A 14770-nucleotide genomic window follows, 5' to 3' on the forward strand; every position below is an offset into this window, starting at 1 on the left:
CCTTCCTTCCTTCCTTCCTTCCTTCCTTCCTTCCTTCCTTCCTTCCAGAAGCAGAGGCATAGCAGGGATTATATTTCCCCCCAGAAGGGACAGTTTCAACAATATTTTTTTAAAAAAAAACAAGAAAGAGTTAAGTTGCCTCTTCCAACTTCAGACTGCAGTCTTGGGAGAAACAAAAGGCAACCTTGGGGGAAACATCCATGGGGCTGAGCTCTATGTGCCCTATGTCCACTATGAGAGGCAGTGCGCCTCTCTGGATGCCACTTGCTGGAAACTGCAGAAGAAGGGAGTAGAAGAAGGGGGCTACGACCGCCGCCTGCGTCCAGGATTCACACAAGCATCTGGCTGGCCCGTGTGAGAACAGGGCGCTGGACCAGATGGGCCTTTGTCCTGAAGCAGCAGGTGAAGGAGTCACCTGAGGTCCTAATACGACAGAGTGTATTAGTGAAGACTTCTGCCCCAGTCTTCGCCCCATCCATCCATTCGTCCTTCAGTACCTTAATATTCCACTTTTTCTTCTGCATATTATGATGTCTCCCAAATCTCATTCTGTATCAAGGTAAATGAAAGTAAATGCTTTTGGAGACAAGAGCTATGCAGAAGACTGCAAAGCTTAAATAGTAGCTCCTGTTCCTCCAACTGCAGATTTTAACATAAAAGGTGATTTGGGATGGGGGGGGGGGAGAGAGGTATTGTCATCCTCAGAGTTCTATACAGAAACAATAAATATACAGCTGGTATTTAGTTGTTATCTCCATCTGCAGTCCACCATCCCACCTTAATTGCACATTTGTTTCTGGTGCAGTGAATACGTGACTGTGTGTGGAAACTGTGTTGAATACATGAGATACAAAACTTACCTTCTTCATGCCCAACATTTATTTTGTGACTATTATTATTATTATTATTATTATTATTATTATTATTATTTACTTAGTTCAAAAGCGTCTTTAGTTCTGTTTGTGTAAATGTCATCTGACATTGGAGGGGCTCCCCCTCCCTCTGGCAGCTACAGATTACCATTCACACAAGTTTTGTACTTCAGACGTTATATAGGCAGCACAAGAAGAGTAGAAGCATAAATCACTTGCACTTTCTCTGTCTCCATACGGTATGTGTAATGAGCAAAGCCACAGCCGAGCCATTACTAGCAGACATCAGGGGGTCAGTGTCATGTTGAAGGTGCTGAAGTAATGCAGCTCAGTGCAATATTGTGCTTGTACAGCAACCCAGACACTGTCGTGCCATAAAGCCGTACATTTATGCAATGCAGTTATGAAGCCAGGGGCTAAAATGGACAGAAAATGGGTTGTGTCGGGGAAGGAGCAGAGGAGCAGCCAGGTCAGTCATGGTTTTATCTAATATTGAAGGCATAGCTGTCAACTTTTCCCTTTTCTTGCGAGGAATCCTATTTGGAATAAGGGAATTTCCCTTAAAAAAAATGGAAACATTGACAGCTATGATTGAAGGACAGCAGCCAGACAACGCACACAGAAAATATCTTTTTTAAAATGTCAGCCCATGACAATAGCCCTCCCTACATTAGCCAGCCATATTGGCTAGAATTCAATCTAGCACAGCAACCAATCATGGCAAAGCACCGAGCATATATAAACTACAGCAGAACTCAATTCACACACCCAAAAGTGCTGTAACACTCAACTCCCATGCCTCCGAACCTATGAGTCTACAAGGGCACAGGTGGGAAAGGGGCTTTTACTGGGAACCAATGGAGAAATGGCCCTTAGCTCAAAGGAGAATACACTTGCGGAACAAAAAAATACCCAGCAGCCAAAGATAACAAGGGTTCCTATAAACAAAGTACACCTCCTCTTTTCTCCTAAGCCCTTTTCATGTGTTCCGCTGAGGCACCCAGTCCTGCACCCCTGGGCTTCGGCATGTCTGCGTTGGGCCTACAGATGTAGACGATTCTCCAGGCAATCAGAAATCCTACAAAAGATTAGTTTTCTAAAGAATGCAGGACTCTCTGCATGTTGGCAATCCTGCAGTAGATACAGTTTCAGAGACTATCTTCCTTAGCTTTTAAAAATGTTTTGATCGAGTTTCTAAGCAGCAAGGAAATTTCTTTATTTTCCACATACAAAAAAAGGAAGTGGATGGAATGGAAACTATATTCCCGTTTGTGGGGATCGGATGGTATTTGATTTCACTAGCAAATACCACAGTATAATTTATAATGCTGGAAACCAGTACAGAAATGGCAATGACTGTTTTTCATGCAATGAAATAAAATAGACTTCTCTTATTTGTTTATTATTTCCATTTATACACAGTTAACTATCAGGAGATCCCAAGCCACAGTGCATATTTATTTATTTATTATTAAATTTATATCCAGCCCTTCCTCCCAAAACTATGATACTGTTAATCATATTCTGGCCCCGCACAGGACATCTGCACTGCATGTCTGTAATATATGTTCACGGTAGGATGCAAAGGCAGGATTCCTTCTTGTCCCTACGCCTGTACAAGCATGTGCATGCAGGCACATTACAGATGTGCAAAGGTGTGTGTGCGTGCAGAACCATTACCATGATACTGCCCCCTGTGTGCTCACTGAATGACCACAGCACTGCTGGACCATGTGAAGAGGCCAAAGGGGAACAGGCGTTGGAAAGCTGTTTTTGCCAGGCTTTCCTTCAGCCATGTTTCCCTGTTTCCTTTTCCTTGTAGCTGCTTGCTGAGACGATCAGAAGCAAGGACTTTGCAAAACAGCCAGAGGAGGAGTTTAAACCCAACACATACCCGATGCCTGAAGAAAATACAATCTGAATAAAAAGGACAAACAGACAAGGAAAGAGAACAAGCATCTCTTCCATATACATCAGAGGAAATACATTTCACATACAAAAAGAATCCTGTGAACTTCCCCCCTTTTCAGTTTGGGCATGCTGCAGAAAAATGACAAATTATCCCCTCCAAACCAAGCCCCTTTTCTTTTCGTTTTATGGGGAGGGTTGTGTGTATGTGGACAGATTATCATTCTGATGCTGTCTTCCTGCGTGTGAGGGAGGAAAAAGACAGAGAAAGACAAAAACAAAGGGAAACACAGAAACACACACAGAGAGAGGGAGGGGACTCAGCTATACAGCTGCAATTAAAACACTTTCAATGTGTTGTAAAGTGCAATATACAAATGTGGCACTAGGTGGCGACAGTGAGCTATGCAAAATTCAATGTATTTTTCAAAGCTTTCTTTTAAAAAGCATTTTCACAGTGTTTTTTTTCTATGTGTGTAGATTCCACCACAGACAGACAGACAGATGTGTGTAGGCGCCTCCCTCTGACACGGAACTTTAAAATCCTTTCCATAGACTTGAATAGGGGCAAGGTTGTTGTTGTTGTTTAGTCGTTTAGTCCTGTCCGCCTCTTCGTGACCCCCTGGACCAGAGCACGCCAGGCACTCCTGTCTTCCACTGCCCCCCTCAGTTTAGTCAAACTCATGCTGGTAGCTTTGAGAACACTATCCAACCATCTCGTCCTCTGTCGTCCCCGTCTCCTTGTGCCCTCCATCTTTCCCAACATCAGGGTCTTTTCCAGGGAGTCTTCTCTTCTCATGAGGTGGCCAAAGTCTTGGAGCCTCAGCTTCAGGATCTGTCCTTCCAGTGAGCACTCAGGGCTGATTTCCTTCAGAATGGAGAGGTTTGATCTTCTTGCAGTCCATGGGACTCTCAAGAGTCTCCTCCAGCACCATAATTCAAAAGCATCCATTCTTTGGCGATCAGCCTTCTTTATGGTCCAGCTCTCACTTCCATACATCACTACTGGGAAAACCATAGCTTGAACTATACGGACCTTTGTTGGCAAGGTGATGTCTCTGCTTTTTAAGATGCTGTCTAGGTTTGTCATTAGATTGGGGGGGGGAGAGAAAACACTATTACAGTATCACCATCTGGAGGAGGAGAGGAAGAGTGTGAACACAAAGGAGAAGAAAGGGAGGATGGTTGGAAAGCTGAGATGGATGTAAGATGGGGAAAGTGAATGATGAAGGAGAAAGGGGGAAAGGGGCAAATGATGTAGGCAGAAAAGGAATAGTGTAAAGATAAAAAGGAAGGTTGGAGTGAAGGGGACAATTCCGGAAATGGATGGAAGGAGAAGGAGGTGGAGGAAGAAAGGAAATGAGCTGAGGGAAGAGAGTGAGGAAAGCAGAGCAGAGGAGGGAGGGGGAAAGGAGCAAGGGGCATGGAAGGCAACCAGAGGGTGGATAAAAGGGAAAGAGAATGAAGAGAAAGGCAGGAGGAGGTTGCGCTCTAGCAAGCCCAGAAATCATTTCTCTTGCATTGCTTGGCTCTCTGCTTCTTCTTCTTCACAAAAAGAGGAACTATTTACTGCTGCATAATCCTCATATGCCTCATAATTGTTTTTTCTCTCTCTTCTCCATCTCTGGGGCCTGTTGTGGGGGGGGGTGTTAGTGGGGGAGGAGGGAGGAGGGAGGAGGGAGGCAAGAGATGCCATACTGCAAACTACCTCACCGCAAATAATTGTGCACTCAAGAGACTAGTCTGAGAATAATTGCCATCAAAACTCAGAGGTGAACTTTAAGAATCTAAATTTTGTACAGAATTTTTCAAGCGACTCATGTTTATTGATGAACAAATTATTTCATATGCCTAAAATGTGGAGTAATAAATAAATGAATAAGGGTGCAAGTCTTAAGTCTGCCTGCTGAAGGTGAGATGGCCCTTTAATACCTGATAATTACAATTAACTTTTTGTTAGGTTTAATCTCGATCTGAGTTTTATGTGACTAAAGAACTCTAGTTGAAAAAGAGAGCTTCTCAGTTCTACTTTATTACTTTTTTATTTCATTACTTTATCAGACTTTTTAAATACAGTGGTACCTTGGATCTCAAACTTAATCCATTACGGAAGTCCGTTCCAAAACCAAAGCGTTCCAAAACCAAAGCGTTCCAAAACCAAGGCGCGCTTTCCCATAGCAAGTAATACAAAATGGATTAATCCATTCCAGACTTTTAAAAACAACCCCCAAAACAGCAATTTAACATGAATTTTCCTATCTAACGAGACCATTGATACATAAAATGAAAGCAATAAACAATGTACTGCAGTCACACAGTCAGCCAGTAGCTGAACTGGGTTCCACACAGTCACACACCAAAAAGAGAGAGCCACAAAAGCGCAAAATAAATAGCAAAAACAGACAGACCTCAGCATAACACTCCAAACGAAAGTGTGGCACTCAAATTGGAAGCGTAACACTCAAAACGGAGCATGTTCGACTTTCAAAAAAAGTTCGCAAACCGGAACACTTAGTTCTGGGTTTGCAGTGTTTGGGTTCCAAGTTGTTTGTGAACCAAGGCGTTTGAGAACCAAGGTACCACTGTATATAAAAAGGCTTCTCAAATATTCTGTCCACTTTACTGTTCCTCCTAGATACAAAAATGGAACATATCTACCGTGTTCAGAGCTCCAACATTGTAGCCTCCCATGTTGAACAACCGGTTAAATTTAGTTTTTGAAACTAGGGTGGTATGATGTGTTCCTTTTCGATGTCTGGAATAAGACATTTTGTTGTCCCCCATTAAGAATTAGCATATTGTTTACACAAAAGCCAAAAAGGCCAGTTAGAAATAAATCATTACAAAAGCAGTTCAGGCTGCAAGGCATTATTCCAGTTTAAGTTAATATAATTTTAATGAGCACTTCAGAAAAGGGATATGGTGCTTATGGAAAATGTCCCTAATTAATATCAGACCTTAAATTAGGAATAACAAAAAAGGCAGTATCATTTGGTCTCAAGCTGGAACTCAAGTATATTTTGGCATCATTACTAACTGTTAGCAGCAAGTTCTGAAAACAGATGCAAATCCTGATATGTGCCCTAAATATAAAACACATTGCCCAAAAAAGCTCAGATAAAACATATCTGTGCACTCACACATTGATTATAGTGTGCTATTTCCTGTACTAGCAACAAATATATTCCATTTAAGAAAGTTTCAGCAGTTTATTTTCTTCCGCTAATAGTTTTTAAACGTAAACTGCTAAGAGCATATGAGTTCTCTCGTCTTTTTCTGTCACAGATTTTTTCTGGTTTCCCTCCTCTTCGTCGAAAGTATTTTTTACAGATGGAAGTGATTGTAGCATAATATTAAAATAGTCATCGTCAACAACAACAACAACGTTGTCCATTTTGGGGCTTGAATCTGGTTGTTAGAATGAGGCTAAATCTATCCAAAAACCATGACCACAATTACTGAGGCTAGAGAGCAATCTTAGAATCATAGAATTGAAGAACTGGAAGGAATCCTGGAGGTCATCTAGTCCAACCCCTGCTATGCAGGAAACTCAACTCAAGCATCCATGACAGAAGGCCATCCGAATGCAAAGCAAGTGGAAAGATGTCCAGAGCCATTCTTGGCCACACTTACTTTTCCTCCACTCCTTCCAGGCACAGTTCACAATTTAAAACTCCATGTTCAAGCGCCCTTTTTTATCTTGGGAGCTTTCCCCATGAAAACCTGCTCATTAAAGCTCAACTGGAGCAAACATCAATCTGCGGGAAACCCAAATTGACATTTGAGCACTAAAGAGCGGGGGGGGGGGAGTTCCGGGGGGGGGGGCGTATCCTGGACACAGAGCTTTTAAACACAGACTTATGCCTGGAAAGAGCAGAGCAAAAATTAAGTGTGGATAAGCCCCCTTTTTATACTTCTGAAATATATAAACTGCTCATTTTAAATATGCATTCTAACCTGCCAAATGATATGATTCAAACAGCAATCTGATAAAATCCTGCTGACTAGTCCCGTTGGTTTTCAACAAGTTCCTTCCTATCATATTAACACTATTTTTACTTTCCAAAGTGCTTTATAGTCTTCTTTGCATTTGCTTTCACAGCCATCCCGTATTGATTTGCCAGTCACCTCAATTACAATGCACTAGTGATGTCATGAGAGATTAAAAAAACTACGGGAGCCTATTTTTTTTTGAAAAGTGTATTGTGTAATCATAACATAAATATGGTTGAAAATCCCCAGATAAAAGGTCAATTGAAATATTAATAAAAATCCTTGAAGTTTGGTAAGTTAATGTTAAAACGTGACAAGCTCAGGTATATTCTCATCACCTATCTTTTTTATAAAAAAAAACTCTTCAAACATGTACAGTTTAACACTGGTTTTTACTGGTCCAAAATAGGAAGGATTAAACAACAATTAAAATTCAGTCACATTTAACAGCCAAGCTGTGACCAACTTGTACATTACTGACTACTAAGGGCAAACTTTGGGTGACATTCTGGCTCCACTGAAATCAACTCCAGAACTTTTCTTTATTTCACTGGGGCCAAAATTCTCCCCTTTACTTTAGCTTTTACTGGACTGGATTCCATTAGCTTTCCTATACTTCCTCCCTGACAAATGTACAAGGACTCTAATTGTTCACATGCATCTGTAAGTTCATAGTTTGTTCACATACGAGCACACAAACACCATAACATTTTTCCAAACTATATATACACACACTGTGGTTGCCAGATGTATCATTTTAATGATTCTTGCTTTATTCTGGAGCTTCACAGTTCAACAAAATAGAATTGATCTATCTTATGTTGCAACACTATGGCTATCCAGGTTACTATAGCTCTGAATGAACCTTTTAGTTTTCACTAAACCAGCAGCACATTGTTTTCTGTTATGCATACACAGTGCTATTTTTCTAGACAAAGAGGTGCTCACCATGAGCACCCCTCTGGTTCCCTTAGAATGGCAATGGCACCCACCTGAGAGGGACCATGCTAACAGAAGCAATGTAGGCCAGGATTCTGCAAGAGTCTGCATATAAGAGAGTTTCTTTTCCCTTCCCAGTATAGCTCTGAAGTGCTTCTACTGATGGAAAATGACAGAGAATGAAGGACAGGGATCAAGCAAATAACACAAGCTACTGGATGAGTAGGTAGAGCAGGTTACCGTATTTTTTGCACCATAACACTCACTTTTTTCCTCCTAAAAAGTAAGGGGAAATGTCTGTGCGTGTTATGGAGGGAATGCCTACGGGTTGCATGCCTATGGACTTTCCTCCTCTAAAAACTACGTGCGTGTTATGGTCAGGTGCGTGTTATAGAGCGAAAAATACGGTAGTTCAACAATTGGGACTGAATATGAAGTTGCTGAGCACCAAGGCAGGTGGCCAACACAGTGGCAGAATGAGACCCCAAGAAGAGCTGCTTCACACATTGGAAGCTTCTTGGCATGTCCCCAGGCATCTGGAGTGAAAGAGGATGCATGAGAGCTGTGGTGGGAAGCGATCATGATATTTAATAGGGAGAATAGCCCAAGCTCTTGTTTTATTTGAAACGAATTTAAAAACAGCAACCCAATATTGTTATAAATATACCTAAGTTTCCCAATAAATATTGTAATCACTATCAGGAATAGGAGTAAATCTGAACAAGTCTTAGAGCCTCTTCTAACACTGCCATAGTGGAACAGGATTTACTAGTCCTGGTGCTTTCCCCTCACCACAGTGTTAAATGTCAGAAGTTGACATTAGCAGGCAGGCGCGACGGGTTCCATCCCACATTGGGGCTGCCCAGTGAGCATGTGTGACGTCATGCCCGTTGCACATGTGACATCACCTGGGGGCGCAGCATGTGATGTGTCATACATGTGATGTGTTGAGTCGCCCGGCCGGGCACCAACAGTGAACGTTTAGTGGTGCCTTGGCGCCCCGGAGTCCCCAGAGATGGCGCCAATGTTAGCAGTACAAACCACAAATGACACAAGTGTTTCCACAGTAAGTTAATAAATGTGAAAACCTACCTGTGCAACATCTGAATGGCTGCTTCTTCCTGGCCTTGTTCCTTATTTATATTGGTTGCTTTCTCTCTGTTCTCCTTTTGATCCCCAGTGTCCAACAACCATTAATATTCTTATTAAACTTTGTGAGGGTTTTTCTCATCTCTATGCTTTTTTTCTTATGGCTTCTTATATGTGGAAATTCCTATTTTTAAAATATTAAGCTGGCCTCATCTTTGTTCCACTTTAAGAAATTACCAGAATGCCATCTTTCTTCTTGCACTTCACTTATAGTTCCCTCTTTTCCTCCAGCTTCTCTCTCATTTTGTCTCCTGATTTTGCATCCCCTCTTGCATATTAGGCACTTTTAAATAATAAAGCTGGCAGTAAAAAAAGATGGAAGTGGGCTCAAATACTATGCTTTCCTCACCCGTCCGCCACCCCCCCCCCCTTTGCGAACTCTGTTTATCTACTCTGGAATTTGTATCATTTCAGATTTTACAAATACCTGTTCTCTGTTTTTAAAAAGTCAATCCTGACTTGCTTTTGGTGTAGGTCTGTGATGCTCCCTGCTCCATGAAACTCACAACCCTGCTTTGTGAGCTCCGCATTCATCCCCCCCTTCTTTTGGAAAGGGGGAAAATATATGGTGAAGAGACCCACACAGAAGAATCAACGTTCCCCCCGAAAGGTATGGGTCGGACAAGGGAGAGAGCTGGCTTGCTTCTGGCTTGCTCTGCTTTGAGGGGAGGACTTCTAAGCACTCTGGCTCTTCCGCATTTTAGGCACTCAGGTCTGAATGCATCCTGACAAGCCAGGGCTGCAGGGCAAGAAGCTCCCACAGCTGCTGCGGCCCCAGCCAAGCCGTACCCCGCAGGTATTGCCAGTGGCAATGCTGCAAAAATAACTGATTTGACAGCCCAACCCGATACAGGCTACCAGGAGACATGAACTAAATGAATACGGTTGAAAGCTAAAACCAAGCATTTGGGGCTCAGTTCAAACAAAAACAAGTTTCACAATTAGAAGACAGAAATGGCTGGCTGGTGTTTCCAGAAGTCATGAATTCAAATCTGTCTAATTTGGACATGTATCCTAATGTTTGATGGAACACTAAATAGCTAAGATGAAAAGGATGGGCTGTTTTTTGCGTGGGGGGGATTATCCACCCCTAAGATAAAAGAAATGAAAGAAATCAAGCTAATCAAATTGTATAGGTATCTTGGCTGGCGTTCAGCCTGTCAGAGATTCAGTGAAGTGAAGTTAACATTTTTTTATAGCATTGAGCTTTTTAGAGAAGGGAAAAACAAGCTAGGTGTTCACATAGCTGGCTGGGAGTCAAACAGGTGTATGAGACGAGAGTGTGGGAGACAATCACTGAGCCTTGCCAACTTGATGTAGGGATAAGGACAGTCTACATTCTGCACACCTTAATAATGAATCATAGTGTTCCCCTTATGTTACACATAGTTCAGGCAGATGGGCTACAACTCTGTTTCCACAACTGTCTCTTTAGAGCTTCAGGGTAGCAGGTAGCAGGATCGCCACCCTTTGTTTAGGTTCACCACATATGATAAAATACAGTAGATGACGATATGCCATGGTATGTTGCATTACAATACAGCATGAAGACTGTTTTACCTAGAGATGGATCACAGAGTGCATAAACTACTACTACTACTACTACCACTACTACTCATAATAATAATAGCACTCCACCCCAGTCACTCTGGGCGGCTTCCAACATAATAAACGCACAGCAAAACACTCGGCACTAAAAACTTCCTGATACAGGGCTGCCTTCAGATGTCTTTGTAAAGTTGTATAGTTGTATATCTCCTTGACATCTGATGGGAGGGCATTCCACAGGGTGGACACCACCACCGAGAAGGCCCTCTGCCTCGTTCCCTGTAAATTCACTCCTCGCAGGTCAATTGTATTTACATTACAATTCGATACTGACTTACCTGGGAGTAATAACCCCGCTGAACTCAATGTAATTTACTTCTCAGGAAGCATGTACAGGACTGTGTTGTGTATTTCCACAAATATTTTGCTTCCTTTTTCATGAGACAATTTGTCTAATCCATTCTATAACTGCATTCTACCCCTAAATAATGCAGGTGCTGATATGGATCTGAAGGACACAATGACTAAGCTAAGCAGCTTTCTCAAACTATTGCCTTTAGAGGAATGAATGTGAGCTATTCCAGTTATGGAGACTTTTGGCTGTAATAAACGAACTAATTTATGGGAGTGAAGCAAGGCTTTCATCAAAAAGAAAGAAAACGTAAAGTTGTTTACGTAACCCACACAGGGCAAAGAAACCCCAGCTGAATACAGTGTGAAGCAGAGCCATGAGATATTGCACCTTCAAGGGATCATCAGACATTCAAACCACAAGGCCAAAGGAAGACAGGTTGTTGTTTTTAATGGGGGGAGCTCATACAGCAACCCCAACAGTTTTTGCTAACCTACAAATGAGAGCAAAAACACTGCAATAGGTATGTCCCTTTTAAGCAGCCTTAGCCTTCCCTGCTTCTACCTGAGATAACTAGTGGAGTTCAAACATGGTCTTTACCTGAGAGCCGCCTGGGCACATCGGTGATGGCTGGAAGCCCCGTGCCTCTTGAGGAGGACAGGGGGGTTGTGGAATGAATGGAGGGTGAAGTCATCTGGCTCAAGTAGGAAGGGTAAGACTGGTCATAGGACCATGGAGGGGATGACTGTGCTTGTCTGGGGTCTAAAAACAAAACAAAAGAGAAAATAATTTAAAATGAAAGACTTGTCAAGAGGAGCAGCTGGTGAAATTAGAAAGCCTAAGCACCGTTTTCTCACAAAGAATGAGAATGAGCAAGTAAAAACTCCAAACATTTGGGTTGTGTTTTCTTAATGTCTCCATGGCCTATCTAATGCTGTTTGGAAGCGGCAGAATTAGTGAGTCTTCCAAGGAATGAAAGCAACAGTGGGATCCTATACATGCCTACCCTGAGTACGTCCCCCTGTGTTCAATTAAACGTACTCCCAGGTGAGTATGTATACAATTGCGACTGAAGACATTGGAATTGGATTGTCAAAGCAATGGCTTCAGCAGGGGTGCTAACCTCTCCTAGATCAGATCTGGGTGAGAGAATAAGGATGTTCCATAGGGGTGTTCATTTAGCCAAGATTTCCATTATTGAGAAAGGATGTGCAAGGAGATGATGGAAAGTGCAAGTAATTGTGGAGAAAATTGCTGATTACTGGGAAAACTGATGTGAACATCTTCAGGACCACAGAGAAGCTGAGAGAAGAGATTTCAGAGTTAGGTTCAGTCACTGTTCCAGAAGTGTTTGATATCTTGAATCTTCTGACAGAGTTTACTCGCAACATGGATACTGTAGGTCTCCAAATGGAAGAACACTTTTATCCAAAAGAACTAACTCATATCTCGGCAGAATAATTTATATTAGAAGAACTACAGGTGTGGAGATAAGAGAGGCAAAAGTCTAGGCTTCCCACTCCCACTTAAGACAACCCTCTGGGGAAAATATCTAACTTCTTGGAAACCTATCTTCAGCCAGGATTCCTGGGGAAAGCTACAATGCAAAATCAAACTAGTAGCAATGTTTTGGAAATGAATGCTCCATCCAAAAGCTGGATCATGTGACAAAATAAGATAAAAGCAAAAAACATTCTAGATCATGCAAAAGCATACTTTAACTTATATTGCTGCTAATTCAAATTTTGTATGAGAAGCAAGGATGTTTGATGTACAATGTTTTTTGCTACGTATTGTTATTGATCAAATATTTTCTTTAAAAAATCATATAATAATATGCCCAAACATAAACAGATTTGAAGTTTCTACCACAGCAAATTGTCTTTCCACTAAAAATGTGGCTTGCCTCTTCAAGCAGTTTAAGGAACTGTGAAAAATTAAGTAAAACACAAGGCTAAGCAAGTTCTCCATCATGCACATATACAGTATATACACAGACTGCGGGCACTATTACAATTTAACCAGCCACATTTTATTTTGCTCTTCTGCTGCTAGCTGAAAGCTCTGTTAGTATCAATATTATCTTGAGTTATTTCCTTTGGGGGTGGAAGATGGTGGGGAAGTTATCAACATAAAACGAAAGGCCTTCCCACGTGGCCGGAAGTCTTTCCACAGAGTTTCTCACTCAGTCGTGCCTATAAAGGCTGCCTGGTGGGACTTCTCCAGGGATTCAGACAAGGGTCTGTGCAGCCCCCCCCCCCCCCGAGATACTGGGAACTGAGTCTGGGACCTCGTGCAAGCAAAGAAGGGGATCTGCCACAAAAGTCATTCAGATAAGAATGTGCCATTAATTCCTCTAGTTATTTGACAGGGGGGAAAGTCATTTCTGGATGTACGCTCCATTACCTATAACTCAGCATAAGGCTGATATACACCACCCTGGTTTCCACTAAGAACTCCAAAGGGGACTCCCCCTGGCAATACCCACTAAATAAAGGTAAAGGTAAAGGACCCCTGGACGGTTAAGTCCAGTCAAAAGTGACTGGGGTTGTGGTGCTCATGTCACAGGTCATGTGGCCATCATGACTAAACTGCTTCTGGCACAATGGGACACCATGACAAAAACCAGAGCACACGGAAACGCCGTTTACCTTCCCGCCGGAGCGGTACCGATTTATCTACTTGCACTGGCACACTTTCAAACTGCTAGGTTGACAGGAGCTGGGACAGAGCCACAGGAGCTCACCTCGTCATGCAGATTCAAACCACCAACCTTCTGATTGGCAAGCCCAAGAGGCTCAGTGGTTTAGACCACAGCACCACCCATTAAATGCCCTGCTTTGAACTGAATGATTCTTAATATGTATTTTCTACATAGATATATATTTATCTGGGTTGCAGTGGGTAAGAGAAGGAAGAATACAATGAAGTTGGCAAACAGGTTCTTTTGCAATGTTATCTAGTGATTTACTGATGAAAACAGGATTTCCTCTTCAACATTTATGTTGTTTACTTTATATTGCTTACAAATCAAAAATATATCAGAAGAGTGACTAGTGGGGTGCCACAGGGTTCTGCCTTGGGCCCGGTCTTATTCAACATCTTTATCAACGACTTGGATGATGGACTCAAGGGCATCCTGATCAAATTTGCAGATGACACCAAACTGGGAGGGGTGGCTAACACCCCAGAGGACAGGATCACACTTCAAAACGACCTTGACAGATTAGAGAACTGGGCCAAAACAAACAAGATGAATTTTAACAGGGAGAAATGTAAAGTATTGCACTTGGGCAAAAAAAATGAGAGGCACAAATACAAGATGGGTGACACCTGGCTTGAGAGCACTACATGTGAAAAGGATCTAGGAGTCTTGGTTGACCACAAACTTGACATGAGCCAACAGTGTGACGCAGCAGCTAAAAAAGCCAATGCAATTCTGGGCTGCATCAATAGGAGTATAGCATCTAGATCAAGGGAAGTAATAGTGCCACTGTATTCTGGTCTGGTCAGACCTCACCTGGAGTACTGTGTCCAGTTCTGGGCACCACAGTTCAAGAAGGACACTGACAAACTGGAACGTGTCCAGAGGAGGGCAACCAAAATGGTCAAAGGCCTGGAAACGATGCCTTATGAGGAACGGCTAAGGGAGCTGGGCATGTTTAGCCTGGAGAAGAGGAGGCTAAGGGGTGATATGATAGCCATGTTCAAATATATAAAAGGATGTCACATAGAGGAGGGAGAAAGGTTGTTTTCTGCTGCTCCAGAGAAGCGGACACAGAGCAATGGATCCAAACTACAAGAAAGAAGATTCCACCTCAACATTAGGAAGAACTTCCTGACAGTAAGAGCTGTTTGACAGTGGAATTTGCTGCCAAGGAGTGTGGTGGAGTCTCCTTCTTTAAGCAGAGGCTTGACAACCATATGTCAGGAGTGCTCTGATGGTGTTTCCTGCTTGGCAGGGGGTTGGACTCGATGGCCCTTGTGGTCTCTTCCAACTCTATGATTC

The 14770-nt window shown here is 42.4% G+C and overlaps 1 protein-coding gene across 11 annotated transcripts in view; it reads right to left on the minus strand.

Moving 5' to 3' along the window:
- RUNX2 (RUNX family transcription factor 2) overlaps nucleotides 1-14770 on the minus strand; it is a 223478-nt gene that overhangs the window by 59815 nt on the left and 148893 nt on the right. For 6 of the 11 annotated variants that reach the window (XM_053380332.1, XM_053380328.1, XM_053380327.1 and 3 more), the window contains one exon: nucleotides 11362-11523. The exons of the other annotated variants lie outside the window; for them this stretch is intronic. In XM_053380332.1, the coding sequence (XP_053236307.1) occupies nucleotides 11362-11523 (162 nt within the window). The remainder of the gene's footprint in view (nucleotides 1-11361; nucleotides 11524-14770) is intronic. 11 annotated transcript variants of the gene reach the window in all.

The sequence above is a fragment of the Podarcis raffonei genome, chromosome 3, assembly GCF_027172205.1.
Source record: "Podarcis raffonei isolate rPodRaf1 chromosome 3, rPodRaf1.pri, whole genome shotgun sequence".
NCBI lineage: Eukaryota > Metazoa > Chordata > Lepidosauria > Squamata > Lacertidae > Podarcis > Podarcis raffonei.